Source organism: Canis lupus, chromosome 1 (assembly GCF_048164855.1).
Source record: "Canis lupus baileyi chromosome 1, mCanLup2.hap1, whole genome shotgun sequence".
NCBI classification, from domain to species: domain Eukaryota; kingdom Metazoa; phylum Chordata; class Mammalia; order Carnivora; family Canidae; genus Canis; species Canis lupus.
In genome coordinates this window covers 50,091,718-50,119,511 of record NC_132838.1, presented here as the reverse complement: position 1 = coordinate 50,119,511, position 27,794 = coordinate 50,091,718, and the positions used below count along the sequence as shown (strand labels likewise).

General features: G+C 46.4%; 1 protein-coding gene across 1 annotated transcript in view; it reads right to left on the bottom strand.

Moving 5' to 3' along the window:
* Nucleotides 1–27,794, bottom strand: part of IGF2R (insulin like growth factor 2 receptor) — a 99,458-nt gene that overhangs the window by 46,067 nt on the left and 25,597 nt on the right. Inside the window, exons 3-12 of the mRNA XM_072829853.1 lie at nt 24,834–24,955; nt 23,113–23,211; nt 17,353–17,485; nt 14,216–14,345; nt 12,420–12,525; nt 9,613–9,775; nt 9,275–9,449; nt 8,345–8,448; nt 2,612–2,776; nt 12–152 (exon numbers count right to left, since the gene is read on the bottom strand). Coding sequence (XP_072685954.1) covers nt 12–152; nt 2,612–2,776; nt 8,345–8,448; nt 9,275–9,449; nt 9,613–9,775; nt 12,420–12,525; nt 14,216–14,345; nt 17,353–17,485; nt 23,113–23,211; nt 24,834–24,955 — 1,338 coding nt within the window. The remainder of the gene's footprint in view (nt 1–11; nt 153–2,611; nt 2,777–8,344; nt 8,449–9,274; nt 9,450–9,612; nt 9,776–12,419; nt 12,526–14,215; nt 14,346–17,352; nt 17,486–23,112; nt 23,212–24,833; nt 24,956–27,794) is intronic.

The window sequence follows — 27,794 nt, the reverse complement described above, 5'->3', positions numbered from 1 at the left end:
GCACAACTCACCAACGGAGCACACAGCCGCATCTTCAGGGCAGCCTTTGGCCTGGCCTTCCTGCAACACTCTGTGGCAGATATTAATGAAGTAGTGCTTCTTTCCTATTTCCTCCTCACTGCCATCCACGGCTTCCCAATTCTGTTCCCGTTCTGTAATTAAAAAACAACAAAAAACACTTCTCTTAGCCAAAGGCAGTGATTATTTGTCCATGAGTCACACCATCAATGGTGATTACACCCAAGGAAAAGGTCCCAAGCTCAGCAAGCATGTAGTCCGTAAGCCTCAGGCACTCACGTTTCTGGATGTAGACATACCAGAGACACAGACTCACCAAAATCTTAAGGTTTCTCCTTTCATGTGGTAGAAACAAAGCATGTCAATACCTCCTCAGAAGAGCAGGCTTCACAGGGGAATAGGGACACAGAATCCCACAGCAAAGTTTTCCTAAGCACTGAAGTGTGAAATCAGAGATGCAAAAGCAAATCAGGATGGTAGCCCTTGGCCTGGAAGCAGCAGGGTGATACACCATCAGTAACGCACCCTCCTCCGACCACCAGGGAGGTTAAGGACATCTGCCACCACTTACACACTGGCAGAATGGATGCAGGGCATGCTTTGTTTCTGGAAGATAAGACACATTGGCCCCTAAGCCCCTACAGCTTGTGATCCAGTAATATATTAACAGGATCAAAACTCCACAGGATGGGAAGGGAATGCATGCAAGCACTAAGAGCAGGACCACCAATCACAGGTGTCCCAGACACCATGGCCAAAGGGATGCCTTAGAAATGTGCGTGAAGGGTGCACAGAGATTGAAGGCACTCCTTCCACAGGTAGGATGCCAGGGCTCAAAGGGAAAGCCCCACCACTCATCAGGGGTAACGGTTATTCTGAAGAGCTATGTGCCAATGTCAACCATCAGGAAGGACCCAGAGGTGGCCACGCAAAGACAAACAGGGACAAGGATATGGGGAGAGGGGTGGGTTGACCAGCTGGAAGACAGGTGGACAGTATAAGCAAGCTAGGAAGGAGTTCTGAGCTCATCCTCAGTGGTCGGTGTGAATCCTGTAGGAATCCCCCAGCTGCCCACGGAGCCTGAGCCACGGCATGCGAGCCCCAGCATGTGCCCTGTACGCATGAGGTTTAAAACAACAGTGCTGGACAGAGGGATCTACCAGCATGGCTCAGTTTACTGTAACAAAACTGAGGCCTGTAGAAGGCAGGCAACTCACTGAGGACAACACACAACACTGTGCTCTCTTTCCACCATACAAAGCCCACCTCTTCACAAACACGCAGGCACCAGCATTGACCTGTGGCACCATTCCCAGCTTACCGGGTGAACTACTAATGTACAAAGAACATTAGCTTCTGAGGCAGTTCACCAACACTGAACATTTATAGAGGTCTCGTGTTCAAAATGCAGCTCTTCAACACTCCTTACACGACAGGAATTCCTTTTTCTAATATTATACTGTCCAAACCAGATGGGGACTCAGAACACATGAGTAATCACTCCTACTACATGGGTAATTCTGTGACTCTACGCAAGCATTCTCTCTACCTTAGATGTTATCTCTACAGATGCAAATCACTTCTACTTACAGCTAATTCCAGGGCTGCTAAAAGGGTAAAACTAAAAATGTCCCAACTAGATTCAGTTTCCCTGTTGGGAACTCTGATTCTTAGCACTCGGTGTCTGGGCCCCCCACAAGTTTGAAGAACCTCAGCTGGTGCCTACTGCATAACCAGTGCTCAACGACACCTGCTGAGCAGACTCCACCTCCACCTCGGCAAGTCTTTACCATGAAGCCAGGCCTTGGTGACAGACCTCGTCACTTTGATACGGCCAGGGACACGGCACCCAAGGGCTCCCAACCCATTCTCCTTTCAGGCCCACAAGCATCTGAGGTTAGAGAGGAAATGCTAACCCCACTTTAGAGACAGGAAAAGAGATCATGAGATAAAGGGGGAAAGCACAGGCTGAAAAGAAAGACTGATGCCGGCCACATGGCCCTTCACATCGCATGTTCAACCATCAGAGCCCGAAAGGCCAGGGCTGAGGTGGAAGCATGCCTCCTTGAAGGCTGCTTTAAGACTTTAAATTTACCCTTTTTATTGTTTTTAATTGAGATGTAACTGACATAGAATACAGTACTCATTTTAGGTGTAAATGCTATAAAATAATCCCCATGTTTAATGAGCGTCCATCACAACACACAGATAATAAGTCGTGTGTTGGGGGAGAAGCTTTCAAGATCTACCTTCTTAGCAACAAGAATTTAAATCTAAAGTAAAAAACTTTCTAATCACAAAGCACAAGGCCTGGGTCTTGGCAATTTTTACTAAACTATAATAAGATTAGCCCCAGGCATCCCAATGAGAAGAGTCATGCCAACCTCAGACTCAGATATTTTGCCTCCTAATTCGGGGTCATTTCTAATAATTTATACGACTGTGGCATGAGAAGGGGGAAAAGGCCAGGATACAATCAGTTGACAGTTAAAGAAAAAAGCAAGAACATTTCCAAATGTCTTCACAGGGAAAGAGGCAAGAGAATTTTCCCACAAAGCCACGGACAGAGCCCCAAGGGGCCCAAGAGCCCTACCTGAGTGCCGAGCCAGGGCAGACAGGTCATAGCGCTTCTTCCCGTCAATGACGCTGCAGAGGAGATCCTCCTTCTCCTTCACACAGGCGTACTTCGTGTCCCATGTGAAGAAGTAAGTGCAGTCCATCTCCCCAGTGAACACAGGAGCACCTTTCCCATCATTACCTGTGCAATTTAAGGAGGAAACACACAAAAAAACAAAAACACTCCATGATGTGACCAAGACCTAGGAATGTCAACCAGTGACACCAATGCCAACTAGGCAGTTAAACTCAAGTCCCAAAACCCACACATCAGAGGTGTCAGCGATGAGACAGGATTCTTGAGTTTTAGGTAATCACAAACCCATCCACGGCAGGCCTATGTCCCTTCCACCTTGATAAGATGGTCTCATTAAGACATAAGGCTGTTGATAACACGTTCACCAAAGACATGAAATGGGGGGGGGGGGGAGCCTGGGTGCCTCAGTGGTTGAGCGTCTGCCTTTGGCTCAGGGTGTGACCCAGGAGTCCTGGGATCAAATGCTGCATCGGACTCCCTGCATGGAGCCTGCTTCCCTCTGTCTATGTCTCTGACTCTCTCTGTATCTCTCATGAATAAATAAACAAACAAAAACGACATGAAACGAGTGCCTAATGAGGACTGTGTAAGCCACCAGGCAGGGCTTGCTGCACAAAGGCTGTGGTCAGCCCCCGACAGGCTGGTGGATATCTTCTGGGTTAAATAGGGATTCACCAAAAGGCAGAGGGAGAGACCAGAGCTTGAGCTCTAAGAGCACCACTGGCTTTCAATGTGATTTCGAGGGAGTCCCTGAGATTCATACCTAAACTGAAAAGAAAGAGTCGTAACGTACAACTACCCCCATCGAAGTATGCCAAGAACTACACCACCTCACAAGGTCAGAGGCATGCCTCCAGACACTACAGCACCCTTGACAATCACGCCTTCATCAACATGGATGCCTCCAACACCTACTCTACTCCGTGCTCTGCTCACCCCACCTCCAAGGAGCCCTGGCAGGTCAGCTCTGGTCTGAAAGCCAGCGCTCCATGGGCCACTTCCCTGATCCACGTAGCCTGGGATTCGGCAAACTTTGGTAATTTTTCCCTTACTAGAAATACTATCCCCTCGTCTTTCCAGGCTGGTGGACCACTGGCACAGAGCTCTGTTTTCCACCCCTTGATGGTTTAATAATCCTCCTCTGGACCTCCTACATGATTTGCCTTTCTTGAGGTCTGGTGCCCTGAAGTGCACAATGTTCTAAAGGAAAGGGAAATAATATTTTGTACAAAGGGCAAATGATGTTTTGATTGCAATTTCTCTTAAATCTTTAATATTATAAATATTATAATTATAATACCAGCGAGAGTAGCTAACCTGTACTGAGCACAATCTAAGCCAGGCACTAAGCATCTAAGTGCTATAGGGGGTCTGCAGAAAACAGGGTCAGGGGTAAATACTTCATATACGTTGGCACATTTAGCCCTATGGCACAGGTACAGTTTTAACCCCATTTTTATAGATTAAGGGGGGGTTAAATAATTTGCCTATGGTTTCATAGCTAGGAAGCAGAGGAGCCAGGATTCAAACGCAGACAGTCTGGACCCAGAGCCAGGATCATAACTATAACCACAAGGCAATACTTCCCTATACTACTGTGGGGTTTTTTTTCTTTTCTTTTTTTTTCCTCTTAAACATATGTACTTCAATCCCTTCTTTTTCAGATGCAGCACTCCCAGCTTCCCTCCCGACAACAAACAGCCCACCCTCTCTCGTTGGGAACCCCCCACACTCCCTCCACATGTGCTACCCCACCACCACCCCCCACCGCAATGGAACTTATTCGTCTCTTCACCCCACCTGTGTGACTGAAGGACGACCAGCTTACTCCGACTGGGTTTGTCTGGGTTTGCATTTCGCTATCTGAAAAAAGATTTCTGTTTCCCACAAACGTGAAGTATTTGCTGCGTTTCTCTCTCACCAGGTAAGCCGGCAAATCATTAAATAACACTAGGAATGGTTCTAGTATCATCTATCCCCATTTGGGAGCTGGTTCTACATCTGAAATCTACTGATGAGGGAGAGCCAGTTTTCAATAACCACTGGTGTGCATCTTACTTGTATTCTTATTTCATTACTCAATGAGTTTTAGAAGAATAGTAAGCTGGAACTCCACAGCTCAAGGGAAAATGGATTCCTCCCATGGAACCAAGTCACTCTCTGCCTACAGCACCATCCCACGTCATGCTGCAGCGAAGACAAAGCTACCTACTCACCAAAATGGCTTAATTCTCCTGGGTGCACAGCTAAGCTGCATTTCCCAGCCTCCCTGCCTCTGAGGTTGGGACATCCCACTTAGTTCTAGCTCATTTTTGACAAAATGCTGCTCCCATTCTGCAGAGTCCTTCAAGGACAAGTTTACAGAAAGCAACAACACGAGATGAGAAGGAAACACAAGGCAGCCCCGCTGCCAGTCCCTCCAGTGACCTGCATTGGCACTAAAGAAATCTTTAACGTAATGAGTCAGCTAAATTTGTGGGTAGCTCCAATATATCGCTCTTCCAAAAACACAATTTAATGTCCTTATCTGATACAATCACCAATAAGTACTGCATTACAGCAAACTAGATGTAAGTCGCTAAAACAAAAGGTTGTATGTAGGTGTATGCACATACAGGCTGAAAGAACAAATGTATGCACCTTTGTGTCTCAAAACGTGTGAGCTCTAGATTTATGAACATAAATAATTCTAGAACATCCAAGTTAAACTATAAACCACATTATATTATATAACCAGTTAACATTCATTCATATACCAAAATTACATTATTACACGTATCCAAACAAAATCCACCGAGGGATTTTTCAATAAGAACTCTAAATTTAAGCCTGAACAAAATAATAACGAAATAACTGTACATACAGTTTGCTCTGAAATTTGAAATACTGAATCACAGAGCTGGGAGCAGTAGTAAATATTTTATATTCCAACTCCAGTGTGAGAACAAGCTCAAAACCTCTCACAAAACATCTAACATCCCCGTCTGGCCTTCCTGCCACCATCCTAACTGGAACAGCCTAGGAAGACGTTGGGTTTTTGGCATGAGGACATCTCTGTGAATCCTGTCAGGTCTGACAAAGGCCCTGGGTCACGGGGAGGAATGGAGGTGGGGTGGAATGTTATGAACCATCAGTGGTGACGTAGAGTTTATATGAAGCAAATTTGGCAAAATATTAGCAACTGTTCAGTAAAAAGTGACAAGCAGATAAATTCTCATTGTAATGTTCTACTTGTGTGTTTGAAAAATCTTTAATAATAAAGATAAAAGAGGAAAAAATGGCCGTTAGCGGTTTTTTTTTTCAAGCTTTGGCTCATTGAGGCATCGGCATGTTCCAGCACAAGGCTTGAGTGTCGGCGCCTCTCCCCTAGCAGTCACAGACTATGTACCCTTCTCAATATCCTCCTCACCTGCTGGGATCTTTTTAGATCATTATTCTATCTTCCCAGCATGCCCACATGAGATCAGTGCGCGCGCAAAGATCTCAGCCAAGTCATTTATAAAAAGCCCAGGACAGAACGGGGCCAAAAGGGGTAATGACAAGGTCGGAGGGGGACGTGAAGCACAGAAGTTGGCCAACAGCAAAGCAGCTTGGCCAGCAGGGGAGGGTGGGCACCCCGGGGTCCCAAGGCCTGGGCACACAGAGTAAGAAGCAGGGTGCACATCCCAGGCCCGGGGACACAGTAGAGCTGGACTTCAGAGACAGTTCCTCTAAGAGCTTGAGGAGGTGAGGAGGGTGGAAGAAAGATGGGGAGTCTGGAGAGAGCAGCAGGGCATTCAAACAACATGGGAGATGCACCCAAAACACAGTCATTCACCCCCCACCCCAAGGCCTTGGGGATCTATGCTACCTTCTACAGAAAATCCAGCTACTCTGCAGGACATACAAGCTTCTCACTCTCCAGTCTATAGTCCTCTTTAGCCATGTTCTGAGTGCGAAGCTCTGACCTATTCACACCTGCCCACACTCAGGCCTATGCACGAGCTACTCCCTGTGCCGCAAAGACAGTTCCCCACAGCTGCCCAACTTCAGTGTCTGGCTTACTCCTCTCCTCATGGCCCCACAGAGCTCACCAAGCAGCCTCGATCCTCATCACTGCCTCGCCCCCAAACCGCTGATTTGGTGCCACCTTCCTGACAAAGTCCTGGGTGCAGAACCTGTCCACAACCCTGGTCCAGCCTGTGTGACCCGCACCACAGGCCCCATGTTGTCTCCCCGTCTAGGCTTCCAGTCTAAATGCCTGTAAAGGGTACAGCCATTACGGTATCCTAAGGCCTCAGGGTCTCAGCAGATATACAAGACAAACGTATATGGAACAAATCCACTTGAACGTGGAAGTTATCAAAAGGGCCAGCAAAGGGGCACCTGGGTGGCTCAGTGGTTGAGCTTCTGCCTTCAGCTCAGGTTGTGATCCTGGGGTCCTGGGATCAAGTCTCGCATCGGGCTCCCCACAGGGAGTCTGCTTCTCCCTCTGCCTGTGTCTCTGCCTCTCTCTGTGTCTCTCATGAGTAAATAAAATCTTAAAAAAAAAAAAAAAAAAAGAGCCAGCAAAGAAATTCCAGAGTGAGACCAGAGCGCACGCTCCAAGAAGATAAGCAGAGTTAATGGTGAGAGGGCAGGGGAGCCAGGGGGCCAGGGACAGCAGGGGGCTGCTGGAAACGGCAAACGGCACTTTGATTTAAAGTCTTCCCAACTGCTCTACTCCAGGACCCTTCTTTGCCTGCTCCCAAGGCAATTTATTAGAGCCCGGTGCCAATCACAACCGCCCTAACCCCCTTCACCGTCGCAGACGTGAGCTTCTAGAGCACAGTCCACGTCGTGTGCAGCTGCCTCTCCCCAAGCCCCTGGTGAATCACATAGGAACCTGCCTCATGACCACTGGTCAAAGCTCTGCCATAGAAACACAAAAAACAAACAGAACGAATAGCCAAAAAGACCCTCAGGGGTGGGGCAGCCTCTCGAGCTCCTGCGGCTGTACAGCCAGACTGGAACAGGGCCAGCTCCGAAATGAGAGCTCCACGTGGAGGTTCGGTCCGCCTGCATGCACCTAGGCTCACAGCCTAGAGGCCGACAGACTGGCTCTCTGGTGATGATGGGACCCCCACCACCTCCCTCCAGACATGGACTGTGCCCATGATCTTCCAAGATACAGACAGCAGCACAGTTTTTTGAAATGCTCATGCCGCTATGACTGAAAGAAAGCTTCTCTTCAACACTCAGAAAAACCAAACGTTCCACTTAAATTTGCCCTGTGACCTGTTGCAATCCCCACATCCAGCCTCTACCACGGGGCTGCCCGTTTGCAGAAAGGGTCATCTTGAAACTCACTTCGGTCAAGAAGAGCTCTTTTAGTGACCAGCCCTCGAGGGTGGTGAGGAAACCCACACTGCTGGACCCGCACACGCTTCGGTGCAAGCCAGAATTCAAGACAGAAATGCTTTCCCAGCAAGCCCAGTGCCGGGCCCATTCCCAAAACAAACAAGAGAGCAGGGGAAAATGGAAACAGGATGTGTGTGTCGTTGGTGGGGCGGGGTGGCAGGGGTACTCCTACCCGCTACAACACAGCAACCTCGTCTGGGGACCAGAGGTGGCCCTGTCCAAAAGAGAATGTTTGCCTGGTCCATGCCATGAACACACATGCTCCCGTGGCGAGGACAATCGCCGGGCACTCACCTGCGGTCTTATTACACTCAAAGTTGATGACGCTCATCCGCTGGAAGCCTGAGCTGCATTCGTCCCCTCCAAAATATATCAAGGTGAGGTCTCCATCAGAGTATCTAGATGTTTGCAACAAACACACACACAGGTTTGGTAGAACCAGGAAAGGACCTTGAATTGTTACACGTTTCTACATTAAGCCTTTTGCATACCATCAACAAATCAGTACTGACATAAAACAGCAAGCTCTCTGGCCAGCTGGGGAAAAACGTCTAGAGGAAATGAGTTCCAAATGTATGGGCTTGTCGTCCGCGTACTTCAAAGTAATAGCTGGCTGGAAGAAAGGACTGAAGGTTTTGCTCTGAGCATGAAAACTCTTCCACTCTTGTTTTGGATTTTGTACAAAATAAATAAGACCCAAGAAACACAGAGTTTATCTAGCAACTGCCATAAACAGTCTTACCTGAGGAATCCTGCACAATACTCATTTGCAGAGAGCTACGTTTTCCTAACACTTTTGCGAAGATAACTACCAACAGGAATGGTACTGAATGTTTTTTTTTTTTTTTTTAGTCATTTCAAACTTTCATGTAATGCTAACGGCATTTTAGATTCTCTAACTGCCAGAGAAAAATCGGAACTCCTCAGGAACACGCACTTTAAAATAAAGGCCGAATCGACTGTAAACTAATCAAATACCTTTCCTACACCGTGATTCCCTACACACAATAGATAATACAATGAGCAGTTTTCACAGAAATAGTCTTATTGGGAAAGCCAGGATCAGTGACAAATGGCAACTCGCCTACGTCAAACATGCAGGAATGTGGGCTCCACAGGACCTGCCTGCACTTTATGGAAACTGGAAGGAGGAAGAAGACAAGGAGAGTTGGTTATGTTTCACAAGAACAGACACAATGCACTTGAAAATTATTGTTTACACACCGGAGGGTCTGATTCTGGTATTTTCCTGCTACTCTGACTTGAGAGGAATCCGACTTTTTCACTTGGCAAACGGCGGCGTCTCTCTTACTACAGAACGGCACTTGGATTTCTCCACAGATATTCAAATAAAACATATATTCCTTTCCATCCGAAGTGTAGTAAGGGGACAATGAAGCTAAAGAAAGGAGAACAGATGAGGAGAGGTTCGGTTACGTGCACAAGCGCTAGAGGCTGAGGGGATCACACTTCGGGCACACCTGAACCCCCTTCTGAAACACCCAGTGGCAGAGGCTAGGTGCACCCACCCCCCACAACTTCCCCTTCAAAGTGCCCCTCACCTCCGTCCTGTCTGAGTGGCTGGAGGTCAATGGTGACGTCATGCTGCGCGCTGCTCAGAGAGCAGGTTCTGCTTTCCAGATAATCCCTGTGGCATGCATACTCGGTGACCCACTCGATTTCATAGCGGCAATTGGATTTTGCTGTGAGCTTGGGAATGGTGCCCTATTAGAAACAGTTTGAAAGGAGCAAAATTAATGTTCTTAAATGCAAATTCTCCATGATTCTGAAAAGCTCAAAGGTACGCTGCTGGGTTTTATGTGCTTCTGTTGCTGTTTCTGAATGATAACTGCCCCTCACATTGTGCGCTCACTTGGTGTAAAACAACCCCTGTTTACTTGCAACCGTTCTCGTCTCTTTCAGAGTCACACTCAAGGTTCAGCCAGTGAGCCTGGCCTGGACTCAACGTCAACCCAATAGCCACAACCTCTGCAAGCAGCCATAACTTGTGAAGGCATTGGGTCTGTTCCCTCCTTTCAACCAGAGCTGAAAGGAGCTGGTCAAACCCCCAAGCTGAGTGGAAATCACTGTGCATGAGTGTATCTGGGGAAATGGTCTGTAACCCCTTTTCTCAGGTTGTCAATGGGGTCTTGGGCACACCTCACCTATCCTTAAATCTGCTCCTGCCCCTGGGGAAAGCCAGGGCATCACCCACTACAAACCCGACTTATGCCACTTTGCTGCCAGAGATCTGCTTTTACAAACAGGAGCTCAGATGCTAGTCTTTGGTGTGATGGGGAAGGAGGCGATCACTGTCGAACAGAGTAGTGTCACCCGTGAACCATCCTCGGGAGAAAGGTTTCACTAGTCTTAGTACCAGGAATAGCCACTCTGCTTCCAGGCAACACCACGCGGCATACATCTCCCGAGTGCCTGCCATGTGCCAAGCACAGTACAAAGTGCCAGGGCTACAAACACGGGCCACAAATTAGTACGATACAGAGCTGCAAGTCCAGGTGACTCAAAATCGAGGTTTAACCACTCGGCTTAGGGCAGTGGGACCCCGAGTGATGGAGTGCCAAGCACTAAGTGAGCAAAGCCAGGTACAAAAGCCCCTCCCTCCCCCCAGGGCAAGGTGCAGTCAGTGCAGTCGCCAGAGCTGGGGGTGGGGTGGGGAGTGACCCAGTGCAGTCTCCAGGGCTGGGGGTGGGGTGGGGAGTGACTGCTCCAGGGCACAAGGTCTCTTCTGGGGTGATGGAAATGTGCTCGTGTTGGATTGTACTGGAGGTTGCACAATTCTGTTAATATGTTCTGTTAATAATGACCATTTCGTTGTACTTGAAACAGGCGAATTTTACAGTATGTCAATTCAACACAGCTTTTCTTAAAAAGATCTATATGATATGGGGAACATTTACTCAAATTCCAGCTCCTAAGAGCATTCAATGAGCCTGAGTAAAGGCTTAAAGGAACCCGCAAGTGCTAAGGTATCATGTGTCACCCAGGTCTGTCCGCAAACGGTGAGGCTGGAAATGGAACCTCTGGCTCCACATATCACAAACCGGCCTCCTTTGCTAATGCCACAAAGTGCCCTGCATCCCACGGAAAAGAAGGGAGGGAATGCCCTAATTCCCCTCGCTGTGGTGGGATGAACCATTTGTCGCTGAACGGACAAGCAGGAAAAGGTAACACTAAAGACCCCCGGCAGCTTAGGACGTCTCATCGGGCTTGAAAGATTTCAAGTCACGTCTGCAGGCACAAAAGGCAAGTGCCCGTAAACATCCCCCCAACGTGTACTTCAGAACTAACGTCGACTGCTGATCTGTGCTAGGCGGACGCCACGTGGCCCTGCAAGTCTGCAGACCTAAAATGGAAAGCTGGCCTGGACTGCACTTTTGTCTCCACATCCCCCACACACGAAACGGGCCAGCTGCCAGCCCGAAACCAGACCAAATTCCATGTTTGTTTGTGGGGAGGGGGAGCACGGTTCCCTCGCCAAAGAATTCAGCTCCTCCTCCATCATTCTATTATGAGGAGACAGAAATAAATTAGAGGAAAGCCCTGCCCTTCCTCCCCAGAGGCTATCTCCCTTCCATCAGCACCCCGCACCTGCTAGAACACTCGAACAGCCACGGACACGTGCAATGTGCCGGGCACGGGCCCAAGGACAAGCAGACTCCAGCCCTACCCTCAAGGAGTTTACGAGTGTGCTGGAAGTGAGTGAACAGCCAGAGGACGAGGACAGGGTCAGGGACCCGCCTGTGAGCATGAGAGGAGGGGATGAAACACTCCACTGCAAGACCCTCAAATAAGAACCTTCCCTCTGGCCGGGACGCTTCTACCTGCATGGCCCCCAAACCCCAGACACTGGCCTGCAGAAGCTCCACTCAGTCTGCATACCATCTGTTCCACTCATTTCTTACTGTTTCTATAAACCAATTAGCTATTTTTACCTTGCCTCATCCTAACAAAGTAGCTAGGAAATCACAGGTTTAAGATTATATACATGGCTTTTCGAATATTCATTCAAACCAGCATTACTATATAATTTTTAAAAAGCTTTCCACGAACCACTTAAAATCCTCTCACACAAAGTAGAACAAAACACCATCCTGCTTCGATGAACGTAGGGGCCCCTCCAGGTTGTTGAGAAAGAGCACACACCAAGCTGCTGCCCCTGAGACCCTCACACATGCCAGAGAGTCCATCCCAGGAATCACGTCTTCCCAGACATTCCATCACCACATCGTTTTTCGGCTCACGCCCTCCTGCCTCCAGACCCACCGCCCTACCCCCCCTCAGATGTGCTTGCCTCAACAGCCCCCACTAACGTGGGCTGCCATTAATCCTCCTAAGACAAGACACTCACCTCTCTGCGCTCCGACGGGCAGACAAACGTAATCGTCACTGCTGGGCTATGACCGTCACAGAAGTCTAGCTCCCCAGCCCCTTCCTTCACGTAACTCAGGACAAGCCTGAATGACACATGTTGAGAAAATGAGTGTTATAGAAGTAGGAGTTCCCTTCAAATTGATCTGTTGCCCTGGGCATTCAGCACGCTCATTTGAGGGGAAGGGGTAACAGAATTAACACTAAAATATAAAGGAAACTGTAGTACAAAATACCTTAATTTTCACTTTTTTTAAAAAACCTGTTTTTAAGTAAACTTCAATGAATGCTAATTGCTTTTTTAAAAATAAATAAAATGACCAACACGTAAATTTAAATACTAAGAAAAGCTGCTCGAGTAAGACAAATAAGAAAAAACTATAAACGATCGAAGAAAAAATAAACACAGCCGAGTAGGCCGAGCACATTTCTGGCCACACGGCTGCACGACCACTTCTCCAAACAATAACTCGTAAGTGTAAGCCAAGATCTTCTTTCCTTTAAGCTGAAGACAGCCAAGGGCCCCGGCCACCGTGACCTCCCACAGCCAGGAGGAGCCTGGGCCACCACAGCGCGTGTGGGTCTCCCTGCAGGACGTGCTTGCTGCTCCCAGGGCGAAGGCCAGCCGCAGAACAGCCGAAAACAATGACCTTCCTTTTCTCTGAAGACAAGCTTGAGCTCTCACTCAATGCCTGTGTTTTGCAAAGTCCCCTCTCCCCTGTGAGGAGTCACCCACTTGCCACTTAGAACGGTGGGATGGACTGAACTGTGTTCCCCTACAATTCACATTCCGAAGCCCTAATCCCTGGTACCTCTGCATATGACTGTATTCGAAGGTTTATACAGAGGTGATGAAGCAAAAATGAGGCCACGGGAGCACAGGGGACAGGGGCATGGAGCTAACCAGAAATGACTGGTGTCCATAAACAGAGGACAGCCCAGGACACAGACACACAGAGGAAAAGACATGAGGACAGCCCGGGGAAGGTAGCTGTCTACAAGTTAAGGAGAAACAGCTCTCCTGACATTTTGGACTCCTAGCCTCCAGAACCAAAAGGAAATAAATTTCTGTGCTGAAGCCAGTCTATGGCACTGTTAAGGCAGCCCTGGCAAACTGATACAGACACACATATAGAAACCTCCCAAACATTTTTAAATTTAGGTTATGCTCCAGTGTCTTTTATGGACAGAAGCACCCGCCCTGACACATCACCCGTTCCATGCTAGAACAAGCCACAACAAGGCGTCCACTAAAGCCCCCTGGAATCTAAAGCATGATCTAAGACGTGGTCTGGTGTGACACACTGTAGAAAAACATCCCTCTGATAATTCAAGGTATGAAGGCAGTAGAAGAGCATGTGCCAAAAGCACAGCTTATTATAAGAAACAACCCCCCCGCCACTCCCTGCTGGAACTAGGGTGCGGGCGGTGCCCCAGTCAGAAAGCACACCAGCAAACTGCCCCTCCAGGATGGTGTTCTCCAAGAACAGAGGACTAGGGAGATGGTGTTCTCCAAGAACAGAACTAAGGACACAAAAGCAACTTCATGAGTGACATGGAAAATACCAGAACACACCATAAGGTAGGGGTTATTTCATGAACTGAACACACGTATACATACAGTTGCATCGCAATATACATTGGGGGGGGGGCTATAAAGACAAATGATTAGAAAATCAACAAGCAAAGTGGCCTATGTGACCAGCAGCAATGACTCATGATGTCACAAGCATCGGCAAGGTCTGCTCAGGCAGCACACAGCAAGTGCAGACTCACCTGTCCGTGCTCAGGAGCTTCAGTCCTCCCTTGGGCTGGCCAACATCAAACGCCTGCTCCCCTCTCACCAGGCAGGCAGCAGTGCCGGGGGGGCAGCCACGCAACTGTAGACTTGAGTCCCGCAGTGAGTCTGTAAAACATCCATCAGACTGGACATCAGAGCTGCTAATCAATCACACTTAACCTAAGGCACAGAAGTTCCTTTAAAACAATTACTGAATTTTTGAAGGTCCTCAAAATAACACAAAGTAGCAGAAGTTTGGAAACAAACAGGAGCTAGGACTCAGCCCCATTCTAAGAGAGGCCTGGGCACACCAGTGACCTCTTCAGATGCATGAAGTGAGAACAGCACTGCCTGCCCTGCAGAGCTGCTGGGAAGTGAAGGCAAGACTAGAAAGCACTTGGTTTGCACTGGTAGGGAAGAGGTACCTGAGAGACAGGGACTATTGATATGCCTGGTGGCTCAGATTTTTAAGTGTCTGCCTTCAGCTTAGGTCATGATCTCAGGGTCCTGGGATGGAGCCTCCCATCAGGCTCCCTGCTCAGCAGGGAGTCTGCTTCTCTCTCTCTCTCTCTCTCCCTCTCTCTGTGCCCCAACCCCCCTCCCCCATACACACACACACTCGTGCTCTCTTTCTCCCTCTCTCGAATGAATAAAATCTTTGGAAAAAAATAAAAGAAATAAAAAAGAAATAGGGACTATAATGTAATTTGTACTCAAGGAATGCCGGTATCCCCATTCCTAAAGATACACTAACCTGAGCATAATCCCCTTCTCCAAACTATAAACCAACTAGAAGATGCAGGCACTCCATGGATCAGTGGGAAGATGAGGAAATTCATGGAAAGAACCTAGAGACCGCTCTGGGTTGAAATCTCTTAACACCACCACTTGCTATCTCTGTAACTTTGCTCTAATTATACAACTATAGAATTGCAGGTGCATCCCCCCGCCCAAAGGTCTGGGGAAGGACATCTTGATGTGCCTAGAACAATGCCCAGACTTCAGATGACCCGTGGCTTTGCTTGCACCATGGCTGGCATCTACCACGGCAGAGGGTTTACTGGTTTACCAGGCATGTGCCACCCAACTATAAGCTCCATCCAGGGCCGTGACTCAGTGCCTAGCACGTGATAGGAGCTCAAAAAATATTTCCCCCATGAATGAGTAAATATGGCCCAGCCCGGTCTTTAACAAAAGCCTCATCAATCAGAGGGGGAGGGTTGCCATATCTTCTCCAGTTTGACAGGAGGCGGCGCCAGCTGATGAAAAGGAAAGTGCCCCCCTGCAGTGGTCAAGGCTGTACTTCAAATCTTCATAAGGGTGGGTGGGTTTAGTCCATACTGAGTACCTGCTGTGCTGCTTGCCCCCACAGCATTAGTTTACTAAAGGCAAAAATAGGAGACGAGAAAGAACCCTGAGTGTGCAGAGTTAGGCATACAGCAGCAAACCCACAGCTGCTTGTGAGGTTCTCAGGGTCAATGTCAAACAGGGTCTGAGGCCTAAGACAACTTCCTGGGGATGGAGAATGTCTAGACAAAAACTAGTATATTAACTTTATTTAACTTCAAACTCTTAAATTTAAAAAATTACTGTGAGTCAAAATCACTAAAGTTTAATCCAAACTGCCAGTAATCAGAATAACAAAAAAACTTGTATAAGAATATCTCCACCAGGGACACCTGGAATCAAAATGTCTCGCAAAGAGAACTCAGCAGTTGAGCATCTGCCTTCAGCTCAGGGCATGATCCTGGAGTCCCAGGATCGAGTCCCACATCAGGCTCCCTTCATGGAGCCTGCTTCTCCCTCTGCCTATGTCTCTGCCTCTCTCTCTCTCATGAATAAATAAATAAATAAAATCTTAAAAAAAAAAAAAAGAATATCTCCACCAATTTCAGACAATCTTCAAAATGATTTAAAAAAAAAAACCAGGAATCTAAATGTTTCCTAAACTAAAATGAATCCAATAATCTGCAAGATTCTTCAGCTTTATAATCCAACTTGAGCTACGGACCCACTTAAGACACAGACTTTGTCTCTCCGCTTTTTTCCAAAAGAACATTAAAAGCTGTCCTTGGAGAAAAAAAGAATGATGCGAAGAGCTGACACACACACAAAAAAATCTAAGATTATCACTGGTCACTTTTACTGAAGCACGTATGTCATATACTCACGTTTTAAAACTGTTAAGAAATAATCAAAATGGTACACAACGTACTTGTACAATTCAAAGAATCACTGTAAACTCCTGTACCTACCACCCAGCCACACCCTCCTGTACTCAGTTTATTTTTAGTATTTTTTCCAAACTTTCCTAAGGCCAAAGTTCCATGTACTATGTGAGAAACAGGGACATAAAGAAAACACTAAAAATGATCTTTTTATTTGCTAATTACCAGCAAGATTGACTTGTGACACAACTGCTGCTAGAGTAATGGAAAGTCTTGGCCTACGGGACTAACAACCCCTAGCCCTGAAAAAACACATAAAGCTAGGTTCTAGAAAGTTCTGACAGAACAAAGACTTGGTAAAATTCCTTAGGGCTCTATTTAGATAAAGATCATTTACAATCTTCAGTTCATTTAACAAAGACACCCAAGCTTCTCCCACCACTTCTAGCACCTAAGGAGAATGCCAGGCAAGAAGTTGGCTTAGGCCAAAATACGCAACACAACCAAGTTCCCAAGGTCCCTCGACCATTCTTCTCCCCCTTTCGCAGGCAGGCCTGCAACTCAAAGCCCACAGACATAAGTTACACAACGCCCGGCTTCTAAGCCATCCTCCTCACGGCCCCTCCCTGGAAGGCTGACTCAGCATGCTGCGGCAGGTCTGGGGCGCCCAGCACACCCACGGCGTTCATTCTCCCACCATCTCACTGGAAGTCAGTTACCTGAGAATCCTGGAATCAAAATGTCTGGCAAAGAGAACTCACTGAAATGGACCAATAGACTACATAAAATCTGCACTGGAACCAAAACTGACTGGGGGCTGAGGGGTGGGGTTATGCACAGAGTATCTTCCTGCCTCCTTAGAGCGCCTACTCAGGGACATGGATATCCAAATGGAGTAGCAGTGGAAAGGCAAAGATACTAAAGCCTTCTAAGAAATCCTTCACCACCACCACTGCCAAACCTACCTATGTCTCTACAAACGTTGATGAACAGAGAAGTGTCCGGGTCAGAGTCATCCACCAAGTAACCCCCACTAATCTTGATCAGTGGATTTAAATCATGCTTCTTGAGCTCTCCATCAAATGCATAGCATGGCACCTAGAAGAGAAGAGAAAAAGTGAGTCTTCAACATGCACCTCCTTGGGCTACCAGCTCGGCAGAGCCTCTGACCAATGTCGTCTAACACCAGTCTTCACTGCTTAGGGGAGGCCATGAGATCACCCGGAGACAAAAGAAACAAAGCAAAGGCCAATGAGAGCTTCAGCTGCTCTGCATTTAGCACCACCATCTTTCCCTCCCTCCTGTCCCATCTCCACTGGCATGCTATAGTAACTGCCAGCTTACGGATGTCCTCCCTCCCCTCTACACTGCCCATGGCCCTCATGCCAGAAATCTGCCATTTACAGTGAAATTACTTGACTGGTTCCTCCTCATCCACCCCCCCTTCCTCCTTTTCCATTCTCTCCTGCATGTGGGCATGGGAGGTTGCTGTTCCCACCACACCAAAACCACTCCCACCACATCACCACTGACCACCTGATGTCAGACCCGATGTGCATTCTCAGCCTCCCCCTGGCCTTGCTCACAGCGGCATTCAAATGCCACTGGCCCTTCCCTACCAGTTCTTCCCTTTGCTGCCTGGTCCCCTAGAGACTCCTAGTTTCCTTCCACCTGCTGGCTGCTCCTTCTCATCCTCCTGGGAACGTTCCTTATCTCCCTTCTAACTCTTAATGCAGAGGCAGGCACTCCACACCTGACTTCTCAGGCCATTTCCCTGTCTACACCCATTCCCCTAGTGATGTCATTCGACGCCAACCAATGATTCCCAAATGTATGTCTCTTGCCCAACTCCAGACTTCCTAGCCAACCACAGTAGATCTTGTTTATCAGCAGACTCTGGAGACAGGATGCTTGGATCCAAACTCTGGTTGCTGACACTTAGCATGACCATGAGCCAATCTGACCTCTGTGCCTCCGTTTCCCCATGTGTCAAATGGAAATAACAGTCATAGCTCAGAGGGTTGTTGTAAGGACTCAATGAGTTAATGTCTGTAAAGTTCTGGGTGCAGTTCCCATCAAGCCCACATAACTGTTGTTACTGTCCCATTATCACTTACATACTCAAAAGCATCTTAAATTTAACATTTAAAAATGAGCACTGGGTGTTACATGCAACTGATGAATCACTAAATTCTACCCCTGAAACTAATAATACACTATATGTTAACTAAATTGAATAAAATATAAAAAATTCTACCCTTGAAACTAATAATATATTTTATGTTAACTAATATTGAATAAAAATTAAAAAATAAGTAATAAATCAAAAAATAATAATTAAAAAAATAAATGGGCCTTTGATTTCTCCCCTAAAACCTACTCTTACTCCAGGGTTCTCCATCTCAGCATTCAGCCGGCTGCTCAAGCTAAAACCTTAAGATCACCCTAGACCCTAACATTCTACCTTCCAAACCATCAGCAAGTCCTGTCAGTTCTGAATCCTTGATCAACAGACGGTCCCTGACCTACAGTGCTTCACCTTATGGTTCTTCAACTTTGCAGTGGCATGAAAGCGATATGCATTCAGTAGAAACCATACTTGGAATTTTGAATTTGAGCCTTGTCTCCAGGCTGATGATCTGCAGGTGGACCCTGTCTCTGATTCTGAGCAGCAGCGGCTCCATCAGTGGGCGACCACAGGGGTAAACAGCACACTGACAACGATTCTGCACCCATACAACATTCAATAAATTACATCAGATGTTCAACACTTTACTATAGAATAGGCTTTGTGCTAGATGATTCTGCCCAACTAGAGGCTAATGGAAGTGCCCTGAGCATGTTCAAGGTGGGCCCGGCTATGCTATGATGTTCCTTCATAGCACTGATGTGTATTTCCAGGCACTGCCATTTGCTGACTTGTCAGCTTCCTCCCACGAGTGGGTAAGCTCCCTGAAGACAGGGACTTAGTCACTCCTGTAGTCCCAAGCAAGGGGCTTAGGATAATGCCTAGAACCTCACAGGGGTGCCTCAAACACCTGTTTAGTAACACATGAAGACAAGTTCCCCCTCTGGTCATCTAATCCAGCCCTTACTGGATTCCAACTTATGATCTCTCAGCTCTATGAACTAATGTCCTCTCATTTTTAAAATTTCAAGGAACCCATCACAGTTGGAAGAGCCTGTGCTTTACAAAGTCTATTTCTGAAGGCAAAGCAGTCAAGTCCAGAGATGTGCTCAAGAATAAAACAGACCCTGCTCATGTGGTTAACACCACCTACTGCTATGTCTTTAGGGAAACAGCCCTTTAAATCTTATTTCCAAAATAATACACTATCATTTTAATCACCCTGCCAGAGAGTATCCCAAACTTCATGTTCTCGGCAATCATTTCAAACTAATTTGTTTCATCACTATCTAAGGATGATTTTCCTAAAATTTTGTCTGTTAGACTGAAGCTATTCACAGGCAGATCTAAATATATAACAAAAGTTAACTGCTTACTATGTAGCTAACAAGTTTTTCTTAGAAAGATGCTATCAAATCTGCAGGAATGCTCTGACCTACTAACCCTTTTCCGCAGTCTGGTTCTCAGCGATTTCACAGTGATCTAATGGATCGAGTCAACCGGCACCTCCTCCCGGCCCCAGGGGACTCATGAACTCATTTCAACCAGACCCTTAAAGCAATCTCTCCCAACATCCACAGCGGATCAGTGGTCCCGAGGATGACTGAAGAGGCTGGCGTCTATCCCAGGGCGGGGGGGTGCACAGGCACACAAAGCCAGCAAGGTCAGAAAGCCAGGCACCAAGCCTAACACTGCATCCTGCAGAAAAGCAACCAAAATTAAAGGTATTACTGCATACTGGGACCAGGTTCCAATGTCCTGCAAATGTAAAGTCTGCCATCATCACACAGAAACATCAACTCCAGCAGGGAGCGACCCGGGTGGCGTGTGGGACACAATGCAAGGAGCAAGTCTCTAGCTACAAGACCAAGGTCTCTGAGAGGAGGGAGCAGGCTGGGAAGGAAAGCCGGGACCACGTGTGAAAGAGCTCGTAGTTCTAAACTAGCTCGATTTCACCAAAAGACTTAAAGAGATTCCAGTAAGGTCCACAGACCCCCCACTCGAGGCAGTTTTAGCAACTTCTGGCCGGCTCTCTCCTCCAGGAAGGAACAGAAGACACGCCTAACACAGCACCCCACAGAATTGGAGCATGCATCGGAAAAACAGTCAAGGCTCCTGGGGAAAGTCCTCCCCACTTCCTGCTCCACTGAGTAGAGCAATGGAGACATTCATAAGAGCAGGAATGTAGCCGCCGGGGAAGGAGGTCGTTTGCCAGCTTCACACACCACACAGTGAATCAACCTAGTTAGTGCTGTACGTATATTAACTGTATTTATGTAACTCTGGTAAGAACACTAGCATGTCAGTCCTGAATTTTCTGTGTTCCCCAGAGCGCTACAGTAAGGGGACGTATGTCCAAAATATTTTAGAGAAATTACTATCTTAAAAAACAAAAACAAAAAACACACACAACAACAACCCTACCAGAATCAACTAAACAAGCATTATACGGGCAGTCTGTAAAGGCAGCGTCTGGAACCATCATGAGCTTTGCCCGCCCAATTACTCTAAATCGGACAAAACCACTGACAACAGAAATGAGGTGCAGAAATCAAGACTCTAGGGACACTAAACCAAATCTGGGTTTCTTTATTTTTTTTTCTAACATAAAACATTTACTACAGTTTTTGAAGTGCTACCAGAGCCTGCGAGGTGTAACAATGTAACCAAATCTTGCTGAAGACAGACAAGAGGAAATCTGCTCCCTCTGAACTGCTGGGGGTGCCGGGCGGCTGTTCAGCAGCAACCACGCTCTCCGGCTCCAACCGGCTCAATTTCTCTGTCCCTGAGGCAGAACGGACCCAGGTCGTGAGCGAGGACTTGCCCTCTGTGGCCTCAGTCTGTGGGTTCTCCAAAAGCAAGAGCCCTCTCCAACTTTAATGAAAATCCTACTTCTGAGCCCACGACAGGCCCTCAATAAATGAAAACTGCACGAATAAAGAGCCCCGGTTGCCCCGCAGACCTAAAGGGAGTATCCCTGAGAACAAAGCACACATTTCTTGTGCATCTTTAGGTCAGCTTCGAAGAGAAATTAAATGTCACTGTTTTAAGAAAACACATAGACCATCTCTCTCGCCTCATATACCAAAAACTGATTAAGAGCAAGAGGCCCCTGTTCACTTCCCTCCAAAGAGCAACAAAGTAAATTAGTTTAGGCTCTGTGAGTCACACAGGTCTCTCTTGTTGCTGTTCTTTGCTTTTTTCACAATCCTGTAAAAATGTAAAAAGTGTTCTTAGTTCTGGGGCTGTACAAACATGGGCCAGGGGCAGGCTGTGGCCCAGGGGCTGTAGTCTGTGACTTCTGACCTCCAACACAAAGAAACAGAAAACAAGTAACTATTTGTGGATTTATTTTGCAAAGCAATATCCACCCCCCAGGTAGTGGGAGACACAACTGTCAGTTCAGCAAAGCAGCAAGGCAACGGGACGCTCAGTCCAAACAGGAAAAATGGGTATCACTACCGAGCTGGAGAACCAGAGCCCAGGAGGACATCTGTGGGGCACGGAGAGGTCTGAGGTCCCACAGGAGATCTGGAAGCACACCCCTCCGTGGTTCTCAGATGCTTTTCCTGCCACTAACCATATACCAGGAGACTCATTAACCGAAGTGTTAAAATTCAAGGTTTCATTTGACATTGTCACCTCCAGATCAGTTTCATTGTACATTATACCTTCACCCTTTCCACACTTGGAACTTCTTTCTCTCTGAATGTTCCTTATGCTCTTTTCCGGGAGGCAACATTTTGCCTCTTCTACTTCCCTATCAAACTGCCACATTTGAAAAACCACTGATCATTTATTATTTATAACTTAATTTAGCTTTATTTTTTAAAAACAAACTCCTCCCTTTTTACCCTTCTTAAATGACATCGTATTGGGCCATCAGTGAAAATAACGGATTGCTCCCATTTTCAGTTCCTAGATCCTAAAAGAGTCTTTGAAATCAACCCTTCAGAACATAAAACTAATGGAGTGATGTGAGAATAACCAACCCATAAAGCCTGTCGTCTAAGCCAGCACAGAAAACCACTTTCAGACCTGAGGTGGTGAGAGGGGAAACGCCATACAGCGGAGCCAACCTCAGAGGCCCTGGGCCCGGGGAGAGGATGGTTCATTAATCACCAAAGATGACTTGACCAAACACCAGGAAAAGAGTAGAAGGAATTCCAGGAGACATCTAGTCTCCAAGGTGAACAGCAAAGAACTGAATGGCTTAGGGACACCTGGCCTAGACTCACAAAGCATCCAGAAGCCACTCCAAGGCCGAGGAGACGGGTGCCAGTACGGAGAGTGAATAATATAAACACAAGCTCAACCATGTCAGCCACTGGGTTGCACAGCACCAGAAACCAAGAACTAACTGAGTAGACAGTGAGCCAGTCTACATCCAATCATATCCTGTGATTTTAAATGCCCTGTCCTAAAAATAAAAACCACCCAGCCACATTTTAACAATTATATCACATGGTATCTCTACTCAAATGGAATTTGAAAACTAAAAAAGATTTTTACCCCAACAGGTTTGGGCCAGGATTTCAATTCTTAAGGGTTTCAGAATGTCCTTTATAAAGCACATGACTTTGAGTCCCCTTGTTACCTCTTTTTTAGCTTTAAATGTGTCTTTCTTGCAGGCAGCAGTAGTCCTCCACTCGAAGTAATGCACACAGTCTGTTGCAGTTACAAATTCAGGAGTTCCCTATTTAAAAAAAGTAAAAATAAGTTACCATACTGCATATTGTAAGGGTTTCCCCCCCCGCCCAACTTTAAAGTTAGAAACAGTAAGGGCTAATGAAAATTTTAAAAGCAGCAAGAAGAAGGGGGAGGAGGGAGGACACCAACTGTTTTAGTTAATCAAGGTCATCAAGAAGTTCCCAAACCCAGAAATTATGAGACAAAAGCTTCGTGAAATCACGTTGGAATTTTGGTATAACTGGTCCAAAGCTGTTCTACTGCCCCAACTATGCAAGCACAGTAAACTCATGGGATGCAATCCTCGGAGCCCTTCCACTCTCAAACTCCAAATGTTCTCTTAACCAAATGCCAACAAAATCAAAGCCAGAAAATGTGACCTCATACTTCCTGTAAGCTGAGGACGGAGGCCCATCTGGACCCGACCGAGTTCACACACCAGCCTCGCTTTAGACACCCCCACACTCAAGGGAAGCCCCTCCACACAGACTGCAACCCGGGTCGACTCCAAAATGGTCAACCACAGCGCTGCCGGGTGATTGATATGTGACACTGAATTTACCTCCACACTCCCGTGTGCAAATCTAGGGGGTTCTTCGCAATTCTGGCTCTTGTATGATGAATACAGAATTCTTGAAGGAAATCAGTTAAAATTAAAGCAGCAGCTAGCTTACTCTGTAACACAGACCTCCATATTTCATACCACTACAAACAGATCATTTTCTAAGGTTTCAACATAGACAAGAGTGTATCTGACAGGCTGGTCCAAAATTAACAATTTTAAGTTCTATTTTTAAAGTTCTTCAGAGGAGACAGAATGGGCCTGAAGATGCCACAGTCACAGCACCAAATTCTAAAAAGATACTTTAAAGCAATCTGGTAGCCCACATGAGCTCACTCAACCTTATTTTTCTAAACACTTGGGTTCTTACTCTGATTAGAGAACATTCACAGGATCTGTATGTAAATTGCTTCTCCTAAAAGCTAGCAATTATTTACTGAAAGTCCCTTTCTAAATACCAGAGATTAAAACCAACAACTCACATGCAATATGGAAGAGTAAGAACAAACAACATGCTTTAAGTAATGATGCCCTCTTGCAACTGGTCCAAAGCTGTTGCACTCAAAAAAGGTATGATTAGGGGCCATTACCTACTGGCCAAGACTTCTCCTAGATAGATGTTGGTCTCTCCAATTTAATATAAACGAGGAAACAAAAACAATTTAAAAAAAAAAAATAAATGCATTGCCCTAAAAACTACCAAGATAAAAACGCTAAGAAGTTTTAGAAAGAAAAAAAATTAGGGGGGAAAAAAAAAAGAAAAAAAATTAGGCCTACAATGTAAACACTCAACAGTGTTTTGAATTTAAACACACTAATCACCTTGAATTGTAGTTTTATACAGGATGTAGGTCAAGTTTCACTTAAAAGTTGTAACTATGGGGTAGGGTTTGTTTACATATTGGTTCGTAATGGTGATGGTGTTTTGGTTGCTGGTTTGATGGTTCTGTTTGTGTTTTTAACTTTGCTCACTTATTCTTCCTGGAAAAACACTATAGCAAGAATGCCTAACAGGCAAACATTTTTAACAAAAGGAACATTATATAAAGTACTTGCTGTGGACTCACCAAGGTTTTCCCACATAAGAAGGTGATGCTACTTTGGATTTTGTGACTTGGGTTTTGCTTACAACTGTGTGTTGTGCTGAATTCCAGCAGGGATCTGGTTGCAGTTTTTGAAGAAAAATCACCTATTTGGAAAAGAAAAGCATGAACCAGTGATAAAACATTCATAACCATAAAGCCATCTCCAAGCATAAGCAAATTAAAAGTGGTACATAATTCATCTAAAGCTTATAAGCTTACAAACTGTCCCTTCCCCAGAATTCTCATCTGATGAACAACATCTCCATCCACCCAGTTGCTTTTCAAGCCCCAAATACATTACATGTGAGTCTTATCTTTCTCTCATCTACCACATTCAATAAATCAGAAAGTTCTAATGGTTTTACCTCCATGTCAAATCCATCCACATCTCTCCACCTCTACTACTGCTACTACTAAAACCACTATTACCTCTCATCTATACTCTGGTGATAGCGTAGGATCAGTCCCCTTGGCTCCACTCTTGTCCCTCACCATCACCCCCCAACCCAATCTATACCTCAACCAATGTGACCTTTGAAAACACAAATCAGAAATATTTAACTCAACTGCTGAAGTTCAATAACTTCCCATCATACAGGCTATAAAATCAAAATTCTTAAGAATGGCACTAGGGTGATTACATCTCATTTGCCTGGTATGTCACCGTAGGTAACAAAAGTATAATATGTCTACATCACATCAATATAGTGATTGTTGGTATAGGAACAGATAAACTGAAAGCAGATTAGAACAGGAGCACAGAGATATAATGTGTGAATCAAATCTTACTATATGACAGTAACAGATCAGAGGGCAAAAATGAGACTACTCAATAAAAGGAGCTGACAACAAAATGACAACCTATATGAAAAAGAGATAAAAATTGGATCCGTCCCTACCTATCACTATATGTGAAAATCAACTCTAAAACAATTAAAGACATAAAAATCAAACTTTAGAAATTTTAGAAAATAGTGTATCTTTCATACCTTAATGTAGAAAAAATATTTAAGACTCAAAAACCATTAACTCCAAAATTATCAGTATATTTGACTTCCTAAATCTAAAAGTTTACGTTCTTTAAAAAAATAGCTTAAGGAAAACAAAAACTAATTGTAAACTGGGAGATACACAGAGCTGGCAAAGAACTGGCACCAAGAATATAGACACTTACACACAAAAGAATAATTAAAAACTTTTTTATATTACTAGAAAGTGAAACAAAATGATCTCTGAACTGAAAGAACACACACACACACAAAAATGAAGAGATAAGGGAAAACCCACCAACTAGTCATGTCTCGGTGAATTTTAATATCAAAGCCAAAGAGAAAATTCTAAGGCTTCTAGCGAGATAGAATAGTCACATGCAATAGATAACTCAATATAAAATGGATAAGATGCCATCAAAGGGAAGAAAGAGATGTCAGTAAGTATATGAAGTGATAGATGTTCAACACTACTGGTAATCAAGGAATTGCATACCGGGACCACATGACATACCAATTACAACCATTCCACGGACACAGGTTAAATACCAAGTGTTGGAGGAAAAATGGTCTAGGTCTCCTTTGTTGCTTCAGCATGGCATTAGGTCCTAAAATTGAACTTTCATGTACCTCGTGAGCTACATATTCAACTCTCAGGTATCCACACAAAAGAAAACCATATATATGTGCACATCCATATATGTAATATGTATACATACACACATATACACGATTTTATAAATGTACACATATATATGGTCTTACATACAAAAATCATAAATGTAAAAAATAAGAAACACATGAAGCATGAGCAAAAACCTGGAAACAACTCAAGTGCCCATCAGTAGAAGGGTGGATAACCTACCTTGGGAGAGCCAACACAACATTATGTAAGAGTTCACAGGAGCAAACCCCAGTGAAAGGTAACAAGGTGGTGGATCTTTAGCAACATGATATCGCTGTTAACCACTTTAAGTCCCAGAAAATCACACATAGCATGTGCATACATTTTCTATGAAGATAAAAAAAAAATCACACACACGCAGACTTTTGAGAAAGAGACAAAGACGGAGAAAGGGAAGAAAAATTTAAATACAGGCTAAGGATGGGGGAAACACGCAGACACTGGCTATTCTCGGATCACTAGATTGTATTAGGGATGGGGCTCATTACGTCGTCCAAAACAGCTAGTGGAGAAAACAGAAAAAGGTCAGTCCACGGATTAGTTGTGACTGTATCACGAACCGATACAATGGTCCAATTCGATACAAACACCTGAGATCTTTTTTTTTTTTTTTCAAGAAAGAAAGAAGAGGAGGAGGAGGAGGGGTCAAAACCCAGCCCCGTGGAGAGGGGTAACGGGCTTCAGAGCTGCCCCCGCAGCACAGGCTCACAGTCCACTGGTCCTTCCCGACTGCCCGCCCGCCACTGCGCGAAGGTCTGCCCGAACCGCTCTCCCTAAAGCTCCCGACATCTCTCCGAAAATCCCTCTCGTCGGCCGGGACCGAGGACAGCGCCCCGCAGTCTCCGGGACCGAGGACAGCGCCCCGCGGACAGCGCCCCGCGGACAGCGGCGCCGTAGCCCCGCCCACAGAGGGCGGGCCGGGGGCGGGGCCGGGCGGGGCTTCCACGCGCCCCCGCAGCGCGGCGCTCCAGGAGACGCGGGGGGCGGGCGCGGACGCGGACGGCAGGAGGCGGCGCGCGCCGCGGCCACAAGGGGGCGCCCACAGGCCGCGCCCCCCGCCGGGAAGACCCTCCCCCACGCCTCCCGCCCCCCACGCGGCGGCCCCTCCGGCCCCGCGCCCAGAGCTCCCGGGGCTCCTCGTAACAGCTGGGCCCGCCCCGCCCCGAAAAGGAACCGCGGAGGGCCCCGGCCTCGGGCTGGGCGGGATCCAGCCAACCTCCGCCGCCGCGGCACGGGGCACCGGCATCCCTAGGCGCCGGCCCGCATCTG